Source organism: Dromiciops gliroides, chromosome 5 (assembly GCF_019393635.1).
Source record: "Dromiciops gliroides isolate mDroGli1 chromosome 5, mDroGli1.pri, whole genome shotgun sequence".
Lineage (NCBI taxonomy): Eukaryota > Metazoa > Chordata > Mammalia > Microbiotheria > Microbiotheriidae > Dromiciops > Dromiciops gliroides.
In genome coordinates this window covers 250,234,139-250,259,165 of record NC_057865.1, presented here as the reverse complement: position 1 = coordinate 250,259,165, position 25,027 = coordinate 250,234,139, and the positions used below count along the sequence as shown (strand labels likewise).

The window sequence follows — 25,027 nt, the reverse complement described above, 5'->3', positions numbered from 1 at the left end:
GGGATGTGGGAAAACTGGGGCACTAACCACTGTTGGTGGAGTTGTGAATGGATACAACTATTCTAAAGAGCAATTGGAATTATGCCCAAAGTGCTATAAAACTGTGCATACCCTTTGATTCAGCAATATCACTGTTAGGTTTATATCCCCAAAACATCCCCAAAAAAGAGAAAAAGGCCTATTTGTACAAAAATATTTCTAGCAGCTCTTTTTATAGTACCTAAGAACTGGAAATCTAACATGCCCATCAAGTGGGGAATGGCTAAACAAGCTGTGGTGTGTGATGGTGATGGAATATTATTGTGCTATAAGAAATAACAAGGAGGATGATGTCAGAAAGGCCTCGAAAGACTTACATGAACTAATGTACAGTGAAGTAAGCAGAACCAGAACCTTGTGCACAGTGACAACAATATTATTTGATGAAGAACTGTGAATGACTTAACTATTCTTAGCAATACAAATATCCAAGACAAACGATGAAGCGTATTATCCATCTTGACTGAGACTGAGGCACGCTATTTTTCACTTTCTTTCATTTTTTTCCCTTTTATATGAGTCTTCTTATACAAAATGACTAATATGGTAATGTTTTACATAATTGCACATGTATAACCTATATGTGATTGCTAATTGCCTCAAAAAAGGGGGGAGGGGAAGGAATAAGAGATAGAATTTGAAGTTCAAAACTTTAAATAAAAATGTATATAAAAAAAGAATGAAGCTATTTTACTCATCTGTTTCTCTATTTTAATATATTCACTGAGGAGTAAATCATAAAACTAAATATACAAAATTATTTTAATGTATTCATTTCTTATATTATAATTAAATAAATATCAGCCACTTAATTGAATTAAAGTTGGTGCATTTTTTTTTTCAGAGCAATGAGGGTTAAGTGATTTGCCCAGGGTCATACAGCTAGTATCAAATGTCTAAGGCCAGATTTGAACTCAGGTCCTCCTGAATCCAGGTCTGAAGCCTTATCCACTGCGCCACCCAGTTGCCCCAAAGTTGGTACATTTATAATGACAAATTACTTTATATTTAAATATTTCTATATATTAATTATCATTCACAAATTTTGTCATCCTTTTCTTAAACTAAATGAACAGCAGGAAAGCACAATGCATGGGAACATTAAAGATACCCCGATCCAGCAGATGATGACCTACTTTCTGATTGGCTATTTAGGTTAATAGAGTTTTCTTTCAATAACTCAAACTAGATAATATTTGTTTTCTAACAAATCACTTCAAAATTTAAGCCATGATTCAGAAAATAACCTAGGAAGAAGAGCAAAGCAGGAAACATTTTTCATTGTACGACCAGTTATTTACGAATATATATTATTAATAGATGACATTATGGTTTAAGAGTCTGAAGGAACTTCAGGCAGATGACTCACAAATGTAACTGGAGAAGTTTAGAGTATTCAGGAACAACTATTAGCAGCTGTAAAGATGAGCTATGGTTAATTCAAATATAAGAATAGCCACACAACTTTTTCTCATTTTCATACAAAATGAACTCTTCTAAATTCTTATTCCTTATCTTTCTTAGATCTGACCCACAAAGAGAAATCAGAATACTCAAAAAACCTTTTATTTAATCAATCAACGATAAAAATGATTTCATGTTCTTAATGAGAGTTGAGTGTACTATATTAATAAACATAACCAAAGTATGAAAATGATTTCAATACTTCGAATACTTCAAACTACAGGGTTATTGATAATACACCAAGCTCATTAAAATGTCAAATCCTACTTTTCTTTGAACACTTAACAGTGCATTTTCCATGTTTTCAAATATTTTTAAAGTATTTTTACCTTGATATTCTGGGCGTCAACATTAGCTCCAGCATCCAGAAGAAGACTAATGACTGTAGTATTTCCTGCTAGTACTGCCCAATGTAATGCAGTGTTTTTATGATATTTGTCACCAAGATTAACTGAAACATTAAATGTTAAAAGCAATCGAGTTGGATCCACACTGGGGGAAAAAAAAACAAAAATGTAATTGAAATATAGACATTAAAATATAAATGTTAGGTAAATTGCTTTTGGCCACACATTCTATTGTGACACAATTCCACCTTACTCTGAACACTGTGCTATCTTTAAATACTAAGGATGAGCAACATCAACTGAATCAATAATTCTTTAAGACAGAAAAGATTGTGATTTCGTGAAAACTTTCCACTTCTTATTTAAAAGCTAGTATTTTTAACAATTAAAACAATAAATAATGGTAAAACATTAGATCCCTAAATGACATGCAAAGACAAATCAATTTTTTAAAAAGATAATTTATTATTTCTTTTTTCTGAAAACCAGGAAAAGGGTTGAAAGGTACCATAATTAGCAATGCATGGGACAACATGAAAATTATTTATTTTTAAAATATTAAAGCATCTTAACATATTACATGCACATATATGGTACATATACAATTTAGTGAGGGAAAGTAATTAATTTTTTTTAATAACCAAAAATTTCATAGGCTTTTAAACTGAGCAACTACAAAGCACTGTTAGATGCTCTAAGAGCATAAAAGATGAGGAAGACAATCCCTGCCTCCAAGGTCCTTGGAGTCTACTTTCCCTTCACTAAATTTTACAAGTATTATCCATTATACAAAATTCCTGACAGCGGTTTGAACAAGTATTTTACAAGGAGCACATACCTATGTGTCCTGTAAGCTGCCCACATTAAAGGGGTCATTCCATTCTGATCCATCATATCTACATCCTAATAAAGAGAAAAAGAAGTCAGGTACTAAAAATATGCTAAATTTACTTGGGAAATTATATCAGTGTTCAAACCTACATAACAGAAGGCAATTTAGTTCAGGTAACTAATAAGTTGTTCTATTGCTGTTTCTTAAACAGCTTAATTAACTACTTTGCCTCACTAAATTTCTTATTTTATCAACATATGCTTTTTCAGTTCTCCCTTTTGAGATATTAATTGATTTTTTAAACTTTTTAAAGTTTTTAACTTTATTAATGATGTAACCTATTTAAGACCCAGGATTATTTTCAGGTAAGTCTGAAGCTTATTTATTACAACTGTTGCTTCATGATTCTTTTCCTCAGGTATTGAAAAAAGCTGAGTAGAAAGAGGCTTACTCTTTCAATACAATAAGAGCACAATGCATTTTCTCTTTTAAATCAGCTGTAGTAAGAATGATTAGAAAAGGCTACTCTAATAACAGTAATAAGATTCATTTACTTATGTGTAAGTTTAATGTATAAAAAAGTACTTTCATCCTACAAAACTACAAATGACCAAATATACCTGAGAGTTAATTTCATAAAGAAGATATGAACTCTCCTTTCAACACAAAGCCTAAAAGCTTGAATTAGAAACAAATGAGATGTCAAAAATATCTTTTGGGCAGCTGGGAGAAGGAAACCAATTAGTTTTCAAATTTAAGAAGGTTACTGTCAAAAAAGAAAATATAGAACTTGAAATTATGTCAATTATAGAGAAGTGAAAAACATAAGTGAAATTTCTCTTTCTCTACCTTGGGTTTTAAAAAGTTGCTACCAAACACACAAACCAATACACTCATATTATCATAAGACTGATTGCCCAATTCTAACAAAAGAGAACAAGCATGCAGCACCCATACCCACACCCAGCAATTTTAACAAAGATCTGCATTCTCTTTCTCCCTTCCCCATCCCCACACTAGGAGAAAGGAAGAAAAACAAAACTCCTATTACAAACATGTATATTCAAGAAAATCAAATTCCCACACTGGACATCCCCACCCCACCACGCTGAAGTCTCCATCTGCACTGAGGGATCCCCTCTCATCAGCAGGTAAGTAGAATGCATTTTTCTAAGTCCTCTGTGATCAGAGTCCCTAAGTCTTTCAAAGTTATTTGCTTCTGTAATACTGTTTTTATTTTGTAAAAACTGTTCTGGTTCTGCTCACTTCACTCTGTTTTAAGTTCATACACGTCACAGGTTTCTCTGAAACCACGACCTTTGTTATTTCTTATAGCACAATAGTTTAGCATAACATTCATATATTATAACTTGTCCAGCCATTCATTCCCCAGTTGATGGCACCTCCCTCCTCAGTTTCCAATTCTTTGCCACCAAAAAAAGAACTACCATAAATACTTTCGTTCACATAGGTTCTTCTCCTCTCTCTTTGATTTCTTTGGGATGCAAATCTGGTAACAGCATTACTAGATCACAGAGTATGAACAATTTGATAGCTTTTACAGAATGGTTTCTAAACTGCATCCCAGAATGCCTGGATCAGCCCGCAGACCCACCAACAGATCATTCATGTACCTGGTCTACAGCCCTTGCAGCATTAACATTTTACTTTTTCAGTCATGTTCACATGACTACTAATAGTTCATATTTCTTCTGAGAATTGCCTATTCGCATCCTTTGACCATTTATCAATTGGGAAATATGGCTCTCTTGCTGTATAAATTATCTATATATATATTAGAAATTACTATATGAGAAATACTTTTATCAGAGTACCTTGCTATAAATATTTTTCCCCATTTCCTCACTTCTTTGTTTTTGCTACACTGATGTACTTTTGGATGGCTATAAATGTTTGAAGTTTTTTCAAAAAAAAAAAAATTTTTTTTTCCTTACACGAAACCTAAATTTTGGGGATTAAACAATCCTATCTTACCCCTGTCCCCTTCTGTGTGACAGCTTTCCGTATACTTAGAGACGGCATCCTCTGTCAATCTTCTCCAGGCTAAACAATTCCACTTCCTTCAACCAATCCTCATCTAACATCACCTCAAGGTCCTAATTTATCATCCTGGAAGCTCTCCAGCTTATCTACTTCTTTCTTAAAATTTAGAACACAATGGTTAGGTATGGTTTCACCATAGTAGAGTACATTGGAGAGCAAACCAATAAAATCTTCAGTTCTTTTTCAGATATTTAACTAGCTATGCTTCCCATATAACTACAAGACTGACTTTTTGAAACTAAGTGTAAGACCTCCAATTTATTTATCTCTATTAAATTTTTTTTTAAAATTGGGGGGGGGGGCAGGGCAATGAGGGTTAAGTGACTTGCCCAGGGTCACACAGCTAGTATGTGTCAAGTGTCTGAGGCCGCATTTGAACTCAGGTCTTTCTGACCCCAGGGCTGGTACTCTATCCACTGCGCCACCTAGCTGCCCCCCTATTAAATTTAATATTACCAGATACAACCCAGTGTTTACATCTATCCATCACTTAATCAAGAAATGTTTATTAAGCATCTACTAGATCCCAAGCACTGTGCTAAACAAATGTCAGGGATACAAAAATGGGCAAAAGATAGTGCCTGCCCTCAAAGAGACTATGAACTAATGGGGAAAGACAAGAAACAAATATATAATACATCAAAACCTTTTTGGATCCTGACTCAGTCATCCAACATACTAGCTAGCTCTTCTAGCTTTATGTCATCTACAAATTTGACAAACATGTCACCTATGACTTTATGAAAGTCATTTATAATATGTTAAATAGTACAGAGCCAAGCACAGATCCCTGGGCCACTCCACTGGAGACCTCCCTCCAAGCTGACATGGACTATTGATGTCTACTTTTGAGTCATGCCATCCAGCCAGTTCTGATTCCTCTGTCATGAAAGACTACTTTGCATGAAAGACTTTTTCAGATCATTTGCTAAAACCTAGATAAACTATACAGTACAGTACTTCTCAGTTTACCAACTGACTTATCCTGTCAAAAAGGATAGAAAGTTAGTCTGGCATAACCTGTCTCTAATGAAATCAAGCTGGCTCTTTGTAATCATAAGTTTCTTTCTTTTTTTTTTTTGTTTTTTTTGTTTTTTTGAGAGGCAAATAGGGGTTAAGTGACTTGCCCAGGGTCACACAGCCAGTAAGTGTTAAGTGTCTGAGGCCGGCTTTGAACTCAGGTCCTCCTAAATCCAGGGCCGGTGCTTTATCCACTGACCCACCTAGCTGCCCCAATCATCAGTTTCTTCATTAGAAGTTCACTTATTGGGGCAGCTAGGTGGCGCAGTGGATAGAGCACTGACCCTGGAGTCAGGAGTACCCGAGTTCAAATCCGGCCTCAGACGCTTAACACTTACTAGCTGTGTGACCCTGGGCAAGTCACTTAACCCCAACCGCTTCACTAAAAAAAAAAAAAAAAAAAGTTCACTTATTTCTAGAGACCTTTTTAATACATACTAGAATTTTTCCAGCAACTTAAGTCAAACTCACTGCCTGCTAGTTTAGACTGTTCTCGTCATTTTGAAAATCAAGACATCTGCCCTTCTCCACTTCTGTGCTACCACCCCAGTTCTCCAGAGTCTTTCAAAAATCACTAGCAGCAGCTCAGCAGTCACTGGGCCAGTTGTTTCAATTGCAAAGAATTTAATTCTTGTGAACCCAGCAAAACAGCATATATTCCCTTACTTTCTCTCTACTCAGATCAGCTTCTTGTTAACCTTTGCAATCCAATAATTAAGAGATTATTGTGAAGCACTTTACAAGTGTCCAAAGCACTTTCAGAACTATTACCTCAGAGGCTCCTCACAACAACCTCATATAGTAGGAAGGTCAGGGATTACAATCTTCACTGTACAAATATGAAAAATGAGACTAAGACAAATTAAAAGACTGGCTCACATCATATAACCATTAACTGGCAGAACCAGCAGCAAAACCTACAAATCTAATCCCTTCTCCTTTCCATCAGATTGCAGCAACCTCAGCAGACAAGCCCTTTTACTAGTTAACTTTCAGGGTGTGTACTGCCTCAAGACAATTCATTTGCTAGGTATTCGTTTTTTGGTTTTTTTAGTGAGGCAATTGGGGTTAAGTGACTTGCCCAGGGTCACACAGCTAGTAAGTGTTAAGTGTCTGAGGCCGGATTTGAACTCGGGTACCCCTGACTCCAGGGTCGGTGCTCTATCCACTGCGCCACCTAGCTGCCCCTAGGTATTCGTTTTAAAGACAAAGGGAGAGGAAGAGAAGAATGAGATAGAAGAAGGGGGGGGGGGTGTGGTGTGGAAGACTTAGGTTAAGTAAGAGAGATGAAGAAAACAAGGGTTCCTACAAGAGGTTTAATCACAGCTGTTGTTGCTCCTATAATCCCCAATCCCCATCATTTTCCCAACACTGTAGACATCACAAAAAGTTATTGCCAATCACTACCCTCTGAATGTGAAGGCTCCTTTAACAGTTCTCTTGGTATTAGCAAGTTTATTGGCTTTTCTTTTCACAATTCAAATTTTGTTTTTTAAATAATGGTTTGTTTTCCCATGAAATCATTAAGAGTTTGAATGTGCATAAAGGGATGACCTGCTTTTAAGAAATCTGGGGAAATAACTGAGAATGCTTTGCCCCAACATCTAGTACTCACTCAGAACTTGATAGGTATTTAATGTTTATTGAAATTAATTCAACAATATAGGTGTTATCAATTTGTCTCTTTTACATAAGAAAAGCCCTGCCCCAAAAGTCAGTCATTATTCTTTAGTACTTAAAGGATTATATTTGATAGCATTATCACTCCTAGTTAAAGGAATATCCTGACCTATAACACTAGAACCTAGTGTTAAAAATTATTTGCAAACAAAATTAATGTTTACTAAAATTACAGCCTGGCAGTCAAAGGTAGAGTCAGAATAGCTAAATCATTACTTTTTTGAGCAATCTGTTTAATTTGTAATCTTTTCATATATAATATTCAACTTTCTTTACTTGATACTGTCAATAGTGTCTTTTAAGATTTTGAAAAATATAGCACTATAGTATTATGTTCCAAAACAATTAAATTTTGAAGCTAAAGCAATAATGTTTACCAATTAATCGTACCATTAATTAAATTACTTCTTTTGGTAATAAAATAATGAAACCAATGACTTGATCTAATTCAATTAAACAATTACCAAGCATTTACAAGGGACAATTATGACTTAGGGGGCAAAAAGGAAAAAATGGTATCATCTCTGCCCGAAAGGAGGTTCCATCCAACTCGAAGAATAAAAGACATATGCATGTAAGTAAATACAAGATTATTTAGGGAGGAGAGACCATTGACAACTAGGACGTCTTGTGTGGGCAGAGACTTTGAGAACAGTGTCACCTCCACAATATGGCATTAGAAAGGACTTATAAGATAAGAGAAAAGAATACTTTACAGATATATGCATGTATATCTACATACAAATACACATATATTTGGTATTCTTTTTCAAAGCCTGAATCTTTGATCCAATAAAGGATTTTTGTATGTTTGTTTTTTACATTTTCGTGTAAACTTAAATTACTGGCACAATTGGTACTCACCACAAATCTCCATAATGATGTTAGGCATATAAAACTGAATTAATTAAAAATATTTAATAATAATATAATGTAAGTAAGCAGCTAGGTGGTACAATGGATAGAATACCAGGCCTGGAATCAGGAATACCTGAGTTCAAATCCAGCGCCAACACTAGCTGTGTGACCCTGGGCAAATAACAACCCTGTTTACCTCAGTTCCTATCCATCTCTATTTTTTTTCTTTTTCTTTTTTGTAGGGAAATGAGGATTAAGTGATTTGCCCAGGGTCACACAGCTAATAAGTGTCAAGTTTCTGAGCCCAGATTTGAACTCAGGTCCTCCTGAATCCAGGACCAGTGCTTTATCCATATCCATCTCTATCTATAAAATGAGCTGGGGAAGGAAATGGCACTCCAATATCTTTGCCACAAAAACCCCAAATGGAGTGATGAAGAGTCAGACCCATCTGAAATGACTGAAAAACAACAGTGTTTTTACCTGTCCTTTTGCTATCAGATAAGCAACAATAGAAGTGTGTCCAAACTGGGCAGCCAGGTGAATACAGCTGCATCCTTCTCCATCAATTAGTGAAGGATCTGCACCATATTTCATAAGTTGTACAACCATTGATAAATGGCCCTGTCTAAAACAAAAAAGAATGAACACTGAGGAATATCGAAGCTCTTTCTGAACTAGGAAAGTAGCATTTTCCATGACAATCACTGAAAATAATGAATACAAAATTGGATTTTATTTTTATTTATATATTTATCTGCCCACAATTGTGAACTTTTAAATTTGTAAAACTACTAAATATTTCATTCACGATAGTGGTAATTTTCTTAAGTGAAGTAATATAAAGTATTTCTTAATCAAGATCAACAGTTGACAGTTAAGCTGGACTAATTATTAAATGCTCACCTCGCATATAAGAATGGAAAATTAATTAAACAGTAGATTTCCCATTTTTTCCAAAAAAAAAAAAGCTGTATAAGTAGAATGACTGCAAATTTCCCATATGGCATTTAAGAAAAAAGAGATGGGTTCAAAACAGACAATATGAGACAGAAATTAATTTTAAACCTTGTGGCCCAGTGTAGTGGTGTTGAATTTAGGTCTCCTCCTAGTTGATCCACAATAGCACCTTTCGATATATAATATCTATGGGGAAAAAAAGAATTTAGCAAATTTATTACTATTATAACCACATTTAAATTGTGAAATTATACAGAAGATAAAGTTTTATTCCAGACACTACGTTTCTTCCTATCCTTGAAGTTTTTGGGATATATAAGGGAGTTTTTGGACAGCTACCTAACAAATTTAAAGCAACAATTTATCACCATAATCTGTACTAGAAACACATGAAGGTAATTTTGATCATTGGAAGAAGTTTCATGAAAGAACTCAGTATTACCAGTAAGTCCGAAAGTAGGAAGAGAAGAGCAACAAAGTATTCCTAAAGATCCTTGCTTGGATCAGCCATGAATCATGGGCCCTCCCACAGCACTGCTTCCCCCCCCCCCTTCTACCCTTGGATATGGTCAAACCAGCCCTTCTCCAGCTTTCCACCTACACATGGCTTCCTGGGGCCGAGGATGACTCCATCCTGAGCCAACAACTCCCGAGTCTGTCAGGAATCTCTATTTGGTGGGAAGGTCGGCTTCCTCAACTCAAGGCTTTACCCTCCAACCTAGCTCACCTCCACACCAGGCCTCTAGACCCCCTGGGGATAATGAAAACCTGCCTGAACTTGTTCTTCAATGATTAGCAAACAACCTGTCCTAACTTCCCCACACCAGTGATCCTCACCCCCCACCCAGTCATTACTGTACAAACCTCATGTCCCATCCCCCACTGCCTGCCCTCTCACTTCCAGTCCTTTCAACCTGACCCGCACAACTTCCTATTCAAGACCTACCACCTTTCCACCATGCCCTCAAAATGCCTCAAAACTTGCTTTCCACCTTAAATCTTTTTCTTTCTCATTCCCTCGACCTTCTTGCATTCAGTGTGACTGATGACAAAAGCCTCCCTGACCATCGTTATCAGCACTGGTCTTACTTTCCCTCATAACCATCCCCCCCGACTCACTGGTGACAGCAGCGGATGCCGACTACTCCCTCCTGACACTTCCTGACTCTCTCTGCCCTCTACCATCATCACTCAGTAACCTCTCTCATTCAATTGATTTCTATCTCCAGGATACTCTCCCTTCCTCAACAAGTTCAGAGACTGTTTCACAGTCTTTCCTTCCAACTCTGGCCTTCATGCAAGGGGACTTCAGTGTAGAAATCTGATAACCTCAAGCACCCTAACTTCCCACTGCCTTAATGTACGAGTTTTCCATGACCTACCATGGCCTGCACAGAGATGACCATACACTTGTTCTTGCCATCACCCATGTTTTCTACTTCCAATTCATGAACTCTGAGATTCCTTTATCTGATTACAACTTTTTGTCATTCCACCTTTCCCTCTGCTTTACAGATGCCTAAGCCTGTTCTTCATTCTCCTGGTGACCTCCAATCCTTGTCCCTTCTCCCCCTCAGCTAGTTCCCAGGACACTGGCTATCTCTCCTCCCTTTTCCATCTTGACCCTTGATGTTCAACTCTACACTAGTCATTTCTTGAGTCCCTTGCCCCCCTTACTCTATTGATATTCTTTTCCTGTCAAGACTTATATTACTCCCACCATACACAGCCTTTTCTCTTATTCGTGTGTTATTTATTCATAAAGCTGGAGAAAATAACAAAACCATGATGATTGGGTCTGCCACAGATTTGTTACTTCAACCTCAACTGGGTTCTCTCTACAGCAAAGCAATCCTTTCACACCTCCCTAATCTACTTTCTATCCCACTCACCACAGTGATTTTTCCAGGCTTTTTCTTCCCTCTTCAAAAGTCTATCCGCTCTCCCTCCCATGAGCCTCTCAAATGAGAACCTGGAGCCTACTCTACTGAAAAAATGAAGACCATTCACCAAGAGCTTCTTCATCCACCCTCCGCCTCATCTCATGTTGCTCAGATGCCTTCCCCAATATCTCCTTGACCTGTTTCATATGAAATTCTTCTTGCCAAGGCAAACTCCTGACACACACCCTTAACACTGTTCCATCTCATCTTCTCAAGCAGATTGTTCCTTCTATCACTTCCCTTCAGTCTACTGGCTGCTTCTTTGGTACCTACAGCATGTCCATGCCTCCTCCATCCTTAACAATCTTCAGTTGAGCCAACTATCCCTGCTAGCATCATCCTGCTTCTAGTCTCTTGTTCAGAGCTAGACAACTGGAGACAGCTCTCTGCTATTAGTGCTTCTCCCACTCTTCTAAAATCCTTTGCAGTCTGGCTTCAGACCTCATCTTTTCTCAGTGTTCATCTTACTGGACCTCTCTGTAATCAGTGATATGGTCTACTCTCTTCTTGGTAGTCTGCTACGTAAGTTTTTGTGACACTACTCTTTCCTGATTTTCCTCCAGCCTATCTGACCACCTGTCTCACTTCATCCACAACATGCTTATGAACCAATGGTGTCCCTCAAGGCTTGGTCCTGGGCAGCCTTCTCTTCTCCTTCTGTATTTCTTTACTTGGTGATCTCATCAGTATCTACGGATTTAATTATTCCTCTATGCAAATGATTATCAGGTCTATTTATAGACCTTAACATCTTGACCTCCAGTCTCATATCTCAAACTGTCTAAACAAAATCTCAAAATGGCTGTCCCATAGACATCCTGAATTCAAGATGTCCCAAACCAACTTACCTTTTTCCCCAAAACCCACCCCTCTCCTTAACTTCTCTATTACTGTCAAGCCCTCAATTCTCCCAGTCACCCATGCTTGCAACCTTGACTCCTCACTCTCTGACTCCCCCATTTCAAAAATCTTTTGTAAATACTCCATTCTCTCCTCTGACACTGCCATGCAGGCCCTCATCACTTTATGCCTGGTCTATGGCAATAGCCTTCCAGTTGTTCTGCCTGCCTCAAATCTCTCCCCACTCCAGGATATCCTCACCTTAGCTATCAAAGTGATCTCAAAAGTGCAAGGCTGACCACGTCTCTCCCTTATATTCAATAAACTCCAGGGGTGGGGGCAGCTAGGTGGCACAGTACATAGAGCACCGGCCCTGGGGTCAGGAGGACCTGAGTTCAAATCCGGCCTCAGACACTTGACACTTACTAGCTGTGTGACCCTGGGCAAGTCACTTAACCCTCATTGCCCCACAAAAACAAACAAATGAAACAAATAAACTCCAGGAGCTCCCTAATGTCTCCTGGATCAAATATAAGGTCCTCTGTTCGGGATTTAAAGGCCTTCATAAACTGGCTCCTTCCTACTTTTGTAGTCTTCTTGCACTTTACTCCTTCCTACTATGATCTAGCAACTCTGGTCTCCTAATTGTTCCTCATACAAGGACACCATCTCCTGACTGCTCATTTTCATAGACTGTCTTCCATGCCTGAAATTCTTTTCCTTCTCTCCTCTGACTCCTGAATTCTCTGATTTCCTTCAAGCTTCAGCTAAAATCCCACCTTCTGTAAGCAATCTTTCCTCATCCTCCTTAATGTTAATACCTCCCCTATTTCCAATGACTCTTTTCAATCTTCTCATTTCTCAGCTGGCTACATTACTTTGGAACCTCTCAGACTTCTCCACTCCCTAAATTGTCTACCTTCCCCACCACCAACTGCTATCTTCAGCTACCTTTTGCATCCTGTCTTCCCCTATTACATTATAAGCAACTTCGTAGGCAGGGATTATCTATTTTGCTTGCATCTCCAGCACTTAGTACAATGCCTGGCACAGACCAGACACAATAAATATTTATTGAATAATTGACTGAATTTATTCTATCTACATCTTATTTGTATGTAGTTGTTTTCATTTTGACCACCCCTATTAGATTGTGAGCTCCTTGCGGTCAGGGACTTGTAACGATTGGAATGACGCCACCTGCTGGAGACTTACTGTAGAAGAGTTCCGCCCATGAAGCGAAGGTCTTTGAGGGCAAGACAGGAGTCTTTTCTTTGGCGTCAGGAAGTGATGCGGGCTAGTGGTAGGAGGAAGGAAGAGGACTGGTGCTCGCTCTGAGGCTCTTTCCTTTGGACTCTGGTGAAGAGCGGAGCTAGAAATGTCTCTCCCTTTAATTGATAGGAATCTAGGCTTTCTCTTTACCAAATTCTTATTCTCCTTAATAAATGCTTAAAAGGGGGCAGACTAGGTGGCGCAGTGGAATAGAGCACCGGCCCTGGAGTCAGGGAGTACCTGAGTTCGGTCCGGCCTCGACACTTGACACTTGCTGGCTGTGTGACCCTGGCAAGTCACTTGACCCCAATTGCCTCACAAAAAAAAAAAATGCTTAAAAGTCTAATTCTTGCTGAAGCTTATAATTATTGGCGGACCACTCATTAGATATTCTAGACAGTTTAGCTAGAAATTTTTAACCCTTAACAGACTGTTCTGCCTGCTCTTTGTATTCCTAGTTGCTTAGTTCAGTGCCTGAATATATTAGGTGCCTAATAAATGCTTGCTGAACACTATTTAGGTGACAGTAGCAAGCAAACCCTGGGAGAATTTTAAGTGCTGTGACACATGAGACTATGCCCCAAAGAATTTCCTTTTCATCTCTATTAAAACTTGATAGTTTCTGTCACTCAAAAGACAAAATCTATGTCACCAATCACGCACCAGATACAACATGTTAGGTAGCTATGGGCATCTGTAGATTCAAGGGACTCAGAATGTTTTCAGTCTTACAATGGGGAGGATTAGGAGAGAGGAATATTTCAAACAAAATAAAAAAGGATCCACAAACAAATCTCACTTATGATCCCAAATAGTAAATGACATTGATTCATGCAATAGGCCTGGGCATAGCCAATAAGTAAGCATTTTCAATTCTTACATAAAATATAGAATGGTTTTATTATTGCTGCTGTGGCCACTACTACTAACAAGCTGGCATTTATATAGAACTTTAAGATTTGCTAAGCAGGTCACAAATATTATCTCTTTTTCTTCTCACAACAAATCTGGGAAGCAGATGTTCCTTTTACAGAGGAGGAAACTGAGGTAGAAAGAAATTAAGTTATTTCCCCAGGGTCATTCAGCCACTATGTATCTGAGATCAGAGGCTGAACTCAGGTCTTCCTGACACCAGGTCCAGCATTCCGTGTACTGCATCACCGGCTATCTCCTAACATTATTTTAATAACTGAAGCTTTGGTGGATCTTTATGGAAGAATATTTATTCTGTTAGAAATGTTCCTCATGGAAGACAATTTTCACTGACCAGAATTAATCAATCTTGGAGTTGAAAGCAGGATGACCCCGAGGGGGTCGTCCATTCTAGATGTGACGCAACACGGGGAACCTAAGGCTTTGGCGTTTCCCTTACATGGAGCCTGAACTTGCTTCTGGGTGCTTCCTACCTATTGCTCCTAACTGTGCTCCCTGGGGCCAAGCAGAAAAACGTCTAGTATCTGTATAATAACATCTCCTCAAACACCGGAATAAAGTTGTCCTTTGCTCCTGAATCTCTTCTTCCCCAGGCTAGTCATTCCCAATTGCTCAGAGATCTCCACGACCTGACCCGAATACAATCCCCAGCCTGGCTGCCATTCTATGATCAGGTTCCAGCTCATCAAAACCCTTCCAACCTCATATTCTAAAAATGGTTCGACCAGAAGTTAGGGCTGTTATTTCTCTCACTCCAGATAATATGCTTTTATTTATATTACTTTTTTTAAATAAAGTATTTTATTTTTGTTCCCATTACATGTAAAGATATTTCTCAACTTTTGTTTATACAAGCTTTCCAATTTATATATATATACACACACACACACATAATAACATTAAACCTATTTCTGCATTAGTCATGTTATGAGAGAAAAATCAGAGCAATGACGAAAAATCTCAAAATAGAAAAACAACAGCACCAAAAACAAAAGAAATAGTATGGTTCATTCAGCATCTATACTCCACAGTTCTTTTTTTTTTCTCCTGGATTTGGAGATCCTCTTCTACCATGAGTTCCCTGGAACTCTTCTGTACCATTGCATTGGTGAGAAGAATATAGTCCACCACAGTAGATCAATATTACTTTTTTTACTATCATCTTACATTAGAGTCATTTTGAAAGTCAAGTTCAACTAAAATTCCTATGTATCTGTCACATCAGCTTCTATCTAGCCTGACATTCCTCATCATATACTCATGATTTTGATTTCTGAACCCCAAACTTCAAGTTATCTAGTCCAACTTTGATCTAATTAAACATAAAGCAACTGAAAAAAGGGAATGGAACGTGTAGCTAGTCTCTATGTATATACTTCAATGGTTTCATCTCTATGAGTAATTCATATAATAGTACATATCAGATCACCCATCTATGGCCATTAGCTTTTTGTTCCCATCTAGGATAGAGGGAAGAGCTTTGGGGAATGGGGGTAGTGTACTCTTCCCCTCCCTTAACCCACCAAGACCCCAGAGGGCAGCTAGGCAGTAAGAATACCACAGCTGCTCAGAGCACTTCAATAAGCCGGGAGTCTCTAAGGCTTCTCCTTAGACAGATGACTATCAATGTGTTCTATAATCCCCTCAGTTTGACCACGTACTCTATCTACCTTTGTGTCCTCTAGTCCCCAGAAAAATATTATCAGGCCTGCTGATATACCCTAAGGTCTTCCTGGCCTTTTCATCTGCCCTGCAGCTGAACTTTTAGGTTTAACATCTAGGTCCAGCAGGATTTAGGCTGCCAAATTATTATTATTTTTATCAGAAAGTGATGTAATCAATATTTTCATGAGCTATGAGCATAAAGTAGATTAAACCAATTAAACGGCCATATAATCAAAGAGCATTAAAGTTAACGATAGTAATGATTAAATAGTTTTGTAAGCAATCCAATGAAAGAATAGGACTATTTTAATATATTTATACAATGTACTTACAATGTCTATAAAATGATTATATAAATGTTTTAATAGCAAAATGCATTTTATATAAAAACAATCAGAAAAAAACCTGAGGTAAAATTAAAATTGTCATTATATTTTATTTGTATATTTAAACGTTTGTGTTTGTCGATCAATAAGTTCATGAAAAAGAAAATTGTAAATAAGAATTTTAAAATAATCCCTTAAGATATTTTATTTGAACTCTTCACAAAAGAAAAAAGGAACAAAGATGAGGCCAGATGAAAATGAAAAATAACAAAAGCAACAAAACCTTTATAAAGAATGTCACAGATAAAATAAAACCAACCAATATTCATTAATATCAAAAACACATACTTTACTAGGTCTATCCTGTTATTTATGGCAGCCCAATGGAGGAGTGTGACATTTTCTTTGTCTGGTTGCCTCACATCATAACCTGCTTCCACCAACTCTCTGCAGCGTTCATATATTCCGTATCTTAAAGAAAAAGAAAATTCTGGTGACAATGTTATTATATCTAAGAAGAAAATAATGCAGGCATTTTAAAAGATAAAGAAATTGCTACTAGTCATTATATTGAACCTGTTATAAACATTTTTTACTTTTAGAAATTCACATGCATAATACAGCCTGAAATGTTTCCTATGTAATAATTCATTTTCTATGGTAAAAATAATTAGGATACAACAAAATTCATAGTCTCCTAGTGGCTCATTTAGCATTACTAATCATAAAGTCATAAAGAAAAGGTTGGCACAGTAAAACTTTCCTGTTTTACTAACCAACAGCTCTGCATATATATTAAGATTTACTATCACCATAAAAAGTAGGCAAATTTACAGTGATGATATATAAAAATATCAATGAGTCAGCTAAAAAGTTATTAGTTGTGGGAAAATGGATTTCTTGGGGGGACCCAGAGATCAGTCCTTTCTCCAGAAAGTCCAGTTCTCCTGGAGAACTGGATCTCATCTGGGACAAACCCAAGGGAACAAAAGGAATGGAGATAGATTCTTTTGTCTAGATGGGTGAAGGACTGATTAAACCCCAATTGGATTATGGACTTTGGCAACTTCAGCTAGGGTCTTTGGCATTCTTTTCCCTGATGTCATTGCTAGAGTTCATTTTAATGTAGACCACCTTCAAATCACGTCAACCAATGGAATTGAATGATGCTAGGCAATTAGCTTTGATCAATGTATAACAACCTGCTTCTATCAGAAGAGGAAAAAAATCCTGAGGGGCCTTGTAGGGCTCCTATGTCTTCCAGGTCTGAGTTCTCTTGTGTCTCCTTGAGACCACACGCTGTCTCTCTGGGAGACAATATGAGTCTTTTGGAGCTTTTTTTCCTGCTCAAGCTAAATGGCATGCTTTCTCTACCACTCGGCCTGAGACCATGAGAAATTAGGGAGACAAGTGGTCAATCCTTTACTGGTATAGTATTAATAAATGAATATAAGCTGACCCAAATTTGTGTACATAGCAAGAGCAATCAATTTTTAAAAAACACATAGTCTGTTATTCTATCAAAAATCATATTCTAAAGTTTAAGAGTAGTAGGAAACATTGATGTTATTCTATATGAAAAATAAGTATTGTATTTTAAGGGAAAGTAGACAAAACCACATTCAAGTGAAATCTGCACGTAGTAGTAGTAATAGGATGTTTTCTCAGACAAAGATAAATCAAAACCCTCACAACATTCAACAACACTCAAACAACCTTATGCTGTTTTAGAGTCAAAAATTAGGCTTATTTCCTTAAGGAAAAGCCTTTTATAGCATGTGAAATTTAATTTTTAAAAAACTGAGGCAAGTTTCTCCGAGCAAGATATCATTTATTATCATGGGATTGCAACCTGATAATAAATTGTCAATGGCTTGCCTTCATTTAGGCCAAAGACCCAGAACTGTCGTGATGCAACTTATTTTTGTAAGCAAAGAACAAAGAACAAAATAAAAATTATATCATTGGTTACAAGATTAGTAACATCATAGGGTTGGGGAATCATAATTGATTACATCAAAGAAAGCAATGAAAACGACCTCTGTCTCTAAGAAATACTTTTTGTGAATTTTATGGGTTACCAATAGGGACCCAGGTATGTGGACTTACTGGCAACTGGGGGATTACATAAAACCACCTTTCTGAAAGATGGGACAAGGTCAATTAGTTCAGCTTCTCAAGGATAACACACAAACCTTTCAGGAAATGCTGATAATCTTCTATAGGAATAATGAGAACAGAGTTTTTCTTTAACTAACAATAACAATGACTGTGGGAAAGAGATTGAACCTCTGGACAAATGACCTTCTCCACTCAGAGACAGAGAAGAGGTTGGAGCTTGTTACATAGCATATGTATACAGAATATGGTTACAAAATAAAATCACTTCTAGAATATAATCAAATACAAAATGCATTAAAAGGAATTAACTCTCACACTATTCACTCCTTCCTACTTTATCAGTCTCTCCTACTTTCTGGCTAACTATCACCTCCTCACTCCTCACCACCATTTAAGATTGGTGGGGATGACAATAGACAAGGACTCTTTTTCTCAGTCCCCATTTAATCTCTTATTTTTCTGTAGTGCATGACACTGTTGACTATTCTTTTCTCTTGATATTTTCTCCTCCCTAGGCTTCTCCTACCATCTGATTGTGGTAGCCTCTCTAGGCTTCTTTTCTAGTTTCTCTACTGGCTTCTTAAGAGTGTTCACTGGGCAGCTAGGTGGCGCAGTGGATAGAGCACTGGCCCTGGACTCAGGAGGACCTGAGTTCAAATCTGACCTCAGACACTTAACACTTACTAGCTGTGTGACCCTAGGCAAGTCACTTAACCCCAATTGCCTCACCAAAAAAAAAAAAAAAAAAAGAGTGTTTACTAAGACTCTAAGACCCTCTTTTCTCCTCTCTATAAGTCATCCTTTATGAGGTGACTTCAATTACCAAGCCTATACAGATGGCTTTCAAATTTGTAACTCCAGTCTTAATTTCTCTCCTGACATCCAGTTTCACATTTACAATTGCCCGACAGACACAGGCTGTGGATGTCCTGCTGGCATTTCAAACTCAATATGTCCAAAACTGAGCTCATCATTTCCCTCCTCCTTCAAGTTGTTTCTCTTGTCAACTTCCCTATTTCTATAGCTGATGACATCCAGTCGCCCAAACTCAATACTGCTATCATTTTTTAAATCTTTAACCCTCACCCTGCCTCCCCACAACCAGTCAATTGCCAGGTCCTCTCAATTCTATCTCTACCATCTTTCTTCTATCTCGTACCTACATCTTTATGCATTCTGCCATAAATCTTGTTCAGGCCTGTAAGAATATATTTTAATATGCTCCTAATCCATCTCTTTGTCTTCAGGCTTTTTTGTTATCTCTCTAATTTATCCTTCACATAGCTACCAAAACAAGCTCCCTGATGCAGAATTCTGACTGTTGTCCCCTGGTCAAAAAACCAATGGCTCTTTATTACTTACAATATAAAACACATCTTTCCTTATATGGCAAGTTCTCCAGTCTTCTCACCATCCTGGCTACCTCCTTCTGGAAATGCTCCAGTTTGTCTATGTTTTCCTAAAAGACAGTACCTAGAACTGAACATGGTATTCTAGAAGAGATCTGCCCAGGGCAGAATATCGCAAAATCCTTCTCTCTCATATTCAGATACCGTGCCTCTGAATGCAGCCTAGGGCAGCACTGGCTTCTTTGGCTTCCATGTCATATTATTAATTAGACTCATACGAAATCTAATTAGATCAAGACTATCATCCATGTTCCCTATGCCTTCCAAGCCTGCTGTCATTTGTAAATTTGGCAGGCATGACACCTATGCCTTCATTAATAATGATGTTAAACAGAACAAGGGCAAAGGTTATTCCCCTAGACACCCTCCTCCAAGATAAGGATGCCATTACAGCAGTCTACCTAACTGTAATGTCATCCAGCCAACATTGCTCCATCTTATTCACAAGCATATCATTAAGAGACTTTGTCAAAAGCTTTGCTAGAAGTATATTATGTTTACAGCATTCCCCGGGTCAACGAATATGGGGTGTGAGCTTTTTCGTGAAGACAACTATCATGTGCCCCTAAGTTTCTCTCTAAGATAGCCATCATCATCCCTCATATGACAAGGCCTCAAGGCCTTTAGCATTATGGCTACTCTCCTCTGGATGCCTTCTGTCTTATCATAAGTTTTTCTTGTACTTAAAAATACTTAATGAGATTATGACATAGTACTTTACCTAAAATTTCACATATTGGAAAGTCACAATACTCAACACATCATACAAAGGCTTTTCTGAATATTACTAAATGATAAAGAGGGAAACAAAAGAGAAATACCAAACTCTTCCTTTGAAATGCCAAATAATTTATTCAACTAAGTTTTATTGCTTCTTTGGTTTTTTTAAAGCACAATGATTAGAATTTAAGAAGAAATTGAAATTTTTTTATTCATACAAAAGGGACTAAGTATTCATTAATTTGCCAAATGATAAGAATTTTAAGCTATCTTCAAGAAGGATTTATAATCCTATAAATCAATATAGTAAATAAACACTCACTGTGTAGCTTTGACTATGTCCCATGTGCTATAATCATCAATGTGGCTTTTACGTCCAAGAGGTTCACCATATCCATGGTTATAATGGCTTTGAGGCTTGATTTCCTATGAAAGAGAATCATATAGAATCAAAAGTTTAAAATGGAAAAGTATAACTTATAGAATTAATTAATTACTAAGGATGCTTTCTAAATACCTGAAAAATACCTGTGGCATAGTTGCTATTTGTCCTACCTACATTTGGAGTTCTTTGGAAGAAAGGCATTTAGCAACAGACCTACCTCCTGCAAACTAAAATAGGAGTAGGGTCAATACTGCTGAGGTCTGTCATCTAAGGACAAACCTAGTTAAATAGGGATAGGCTCTTCACTACAATGCTGAATAGCAACAAGTACATTTTCTTTTAAGCACAGCAACTCAGGAAGCCAATCTATTCCATATAAGAGGGTTGTAGTCTGTGATGAAAAAGGTTAAGTGGCAAAGCTTGGATTTAAAATGAAATCTTTTCAACTAGAGAGAATTGTAGTTTCTAAAGTTGGAAAGGATTTTCAGAACTTCTGAATCCGGAAGACTTAGTTAGGTACATATTTACTTCTACCTGTGGCACTATGAAGCAGTCACTTAAACTATCTGTACCTTGGTTTCCTACAGTTGTACAAGGGAGAATATCAAAGAAATCACATTCCTGAAATTCTGCAATATGGAATACACATACAAATGATACATGTAAATTGAATTACTAGAAACAAAACTCCCTATTAAGCCCAAACTGGTAATACCACCCCCTACTTGGGTCCTAGATCTACATATGCTGAAAACTTGTGTGCCCTGGAGAAGTCACTTAACCAACTGTTTAGGCCACAGGTTCTGTAACTTTAAGCCCAGATTAGAAAATGTCTAAGAATCCTGCCAAGCCCATAATCTAAGATTTCCTGTACAGTGGCATGTAAACTGAAACTAATGTGAAATGATTTTCCTCAAGTTGACAGGCAGAGTTATTATTCCCAGCTACACAACTTAACGGGTTAATAGGTGAGTAAACCTGACTACCTCTGAGATGCAACTTAAAATGGCTAAGGTAGGTAGAGAGACTATGAGAGAATATGAGGGTAAGAAGCATGGAGTATAACAAAAGAAATAGGATGGGATTAATCTATATCACATGAATAAGTCAAAACATTCGAGGGAAGTCCGACAAATTTAGACCACCCTATATACAAAGTTGACTTGTTTCATATACATAGTAATTCCAAATCTTCTTCTTAGAATCATTATTAAATCAATCAAGCAAACAGTCCATATTTAAAGACAATCTCTATAATTTGAAAAGAAACAAGTCATATGTTAGACAAGAATATTTCTCAAAATAAGGATTCTGAATAGATTTGATAGATTTGGATTTTTCAGAAAAGGAAATGACACTAATAAGGAAAAAGTGGAACTAAAGAAAAGATTATAGGAGAGAGAGAAATACTAGACACACAAACAAGACCTGGGAAGATAAGCATATGCCTTTGAAAATAATCCATAAAAAGGAAAATCATTAGCTATCATATTTACTCTTTTCCAAAGATAATTAACTCATTTTGCCAGCAGATGGCATCACACACAAACAGATATCCAATTAAATCTACTTCAAATAAAATCACAGGATTTTAGAGGGAGAAGTGTCAACAATTCCAGCCCCTTCCTCTTACACAGGACTCCAAGAGAATTGTAAGGAATTGTCTATAATCACAAAAATGATGTGGCAGAGTTTCTGAATTTGGAAGATTTAGGCTCATATTCTACCTCTAGCTGTGTCACTGAGAAGCCATTTAAACATGGGCTTCTTAAACTTTTTCTACTTGTGACCCCTTTTCATCGGAGAAATTTTTACGTGACCCTAGGTATATAGACATATAAAATAGGTATACATAACCTTTTACTGTTGCCAAATTTTTCACGACCCCCCCCCCCCACATTCAGTTACTGGCACACTGACCCACAGTTTAAGAAATTTTGATTTTAACTATCCATACTTGAGTTTCCACAAGTTATAGCACCTCACAGACAATAATTCATGTAATACCTTTGCAAACTTTAAAGGCTTTATGTCAATTATTATTCTACAATGCAAGTCTTTGATTTTTAAAAAAATCATAAATAACCTAGACAAAGGAAGTATGCAATAAGTCAAGGCCCTGTCATGGAAAGCTTCCAATAAATAAACCTTATGGATAACCATGGCCTTAAATTATCATTTATTTTTGCCACAGTCCTGTTTTTATGCCTGGCCTAAGATAAAGCTGTTGGACTCTTTGTTCTAAGAAATGCATCTCACCCAAGTACATTTCCCATTTATGCCCACAGCACAAGCAGTTTCTTATATTCACATTTCCAAAGGACATAAATAGCCCTAGTACTTGGCATAGACTGGCACATAATAATTTCTTTGTTGATGGACTGATTATTCAATTGAATTTTTAAAATGTATAACATGAAGAAATACTATCAATTATTAATGATTAGAAAAATGCAAATTAAAACAACCTTGAGATACCGTTTTACACCTATAAGATCGGCTAAAACGAATGAAGGGGAAAGCAACATGTTGGAGAGGACGTGGAAAATTTGGGACACTAATTTACTGTTGGTGGAACTGTGAACTGATCCAACCATTTTGGAGAGCAATCTGGAATTATGCCCAAGGAGTTATTAAACTTCCTTTGTCCCAGGAATACTACCACTAGGTCTGCTTCCCAAGATGATTACAGGAAAAGGAGAAGAACCTATATGTTCTAAATTTTTATAGCAGCTCTCTCTGTGGTGGCAAAATGGTGGGGATATCCTTCAACTGGAGAATGGCTGGACAAATATGTGATATATGACTATGATGGAATACAACAGTACTGTAAGAAATGATGAGGATGGTGCAGCTGGGGGGTGCAGTGGATAGAGCACCAGCCCTGGATTCAGGAGGACCTGAGTTCAAATCCAGCCTCAGACACTTGACACTAGCTGTGTGACACTGGGGGCAAGGCATTTAACCCTAATTGCCCCACAATAAAAAAGAAAGAAAGAAAGAAAGAAATTATGAGCTCAATGATCTTAGAAAAACATGGATAGCACCATGCATGAAATCATGAAGAGCAAAATGAGCAGAACCGAGAAAACATTGTATAAAGTAACAATATTGTTTTAAGAACAACTTTGAGTGACCAAGTAATTTTGACTCCTATAAATACCCAAATTAACTACAAAGAACATATGAAGGTGCTATCTATATCCAGAGAAAGAACTGATAAACAGAAGTATGTATAGAATGGATTTACATATATATCTCAGAATGGTTTTACATATGCATATATAAAATAATTCTATACGTATTTCTATTTATCAGTTTTTTTCTCTGCATACAGATAGCATATATACACACACACATCTACACATCTGTGTCATGGTAGCCATCCTGGGGTGCAGATAGGGTGTGTATACATGTCTGTGTGTGTGTGTGCATGTGCGTGTGCGTGTGCGTGTGCGTGTGCGTGTGTGTGTGTGTGTGTGTGTGTTTGGTGCAAAAAGTCCTGACTGCCATTTACTGGCTATCTATGTAACCTTGGGCAAGTCACTTTGTTGAGTTGGGCTTGTTTCCTCATTTGAAAAATGAGGATGCACACCTATCACAATGGCAAATATAACAAAAAAGGAATATTGGGGGTTGGAGGGGATGTGGGAAAACTGGGAAGCTAACAGAGTGTTGGTGGAGCTGTGAATGGATGCAATCATTCTAAAGAGCAACTTGGAATTATGCCCAAAGGGCTACAAAACTGTGCATACCCTTTGATTCAGCAATATCACTGCTAGATTTATATCCCAAAGACATCGCAAAAAAAGAGAAAAAGGCCTATTTGTACAAAAAATATTTCTAGCAGCTCTTTTTGTGGTGGCTAAGAATTAGAAATCAAAGGATGCCTATCAATTGGGCAATGGTCAAACAAGCTGTGGTATATATGACGGTGACAGAATATTACTGTGCTATAAGAAATGACAAGCAGGATGATTTCAGAAAGGCCTGGAAAGACTCGTATGAACTGATGTGTAGTGAAGTGAGCAGAACCAGGAGAATGTTGTGCAGAGACAGCAATATTGTCTGATGAAGAACTGTGAATGACTTAACTATTCTCAGCAATACAATGATCCAAGACAATCCCAAAGGACTAATGATGAAGTA

General features: G+C 37.3%; 1 protein-coding gene across 1 annotated transcript in view; it reads right to left on the bottom strand.

The window, feature by feature from the left end:
• The window catches only part of ZDHHC17 (zinc finger DHHC-type palmitoyltransferase 17), a 113,884-nt gene that overhangs the window by 55,188 nt on the left and 33,669 nt on the right, over positions 1–25,027 (bottom strand). Inside the window, exons 2-7 of the mRNA XM_043966463.1 lie at positions 20,816–20,919; positions 16,592–16,714; positions 9,373–9,450; positions 8,788–8,932; positions 2,689–2,753; positions 1,833–1,995 (exon numbers count right to left, since the gene is read on the bottom strand). Of these exons, the coding sequence (XP_043822398.1) occupies positions 1,833–1,995; positions 2,689–2,753; positions 8,788–8,932; positions 9,373–9,450; positions 16,592–16,714; positions 20,816–20,919 (678 nt within the window). The remainder of the gene's footprint in view (positions 1–1,832; positions 1,996–2,688; positions 2,754–8,787; positions 8,933–9,372; positions 9,451–16,591; positions 16,715–20,815; positions 20,920–25,027) is intronic.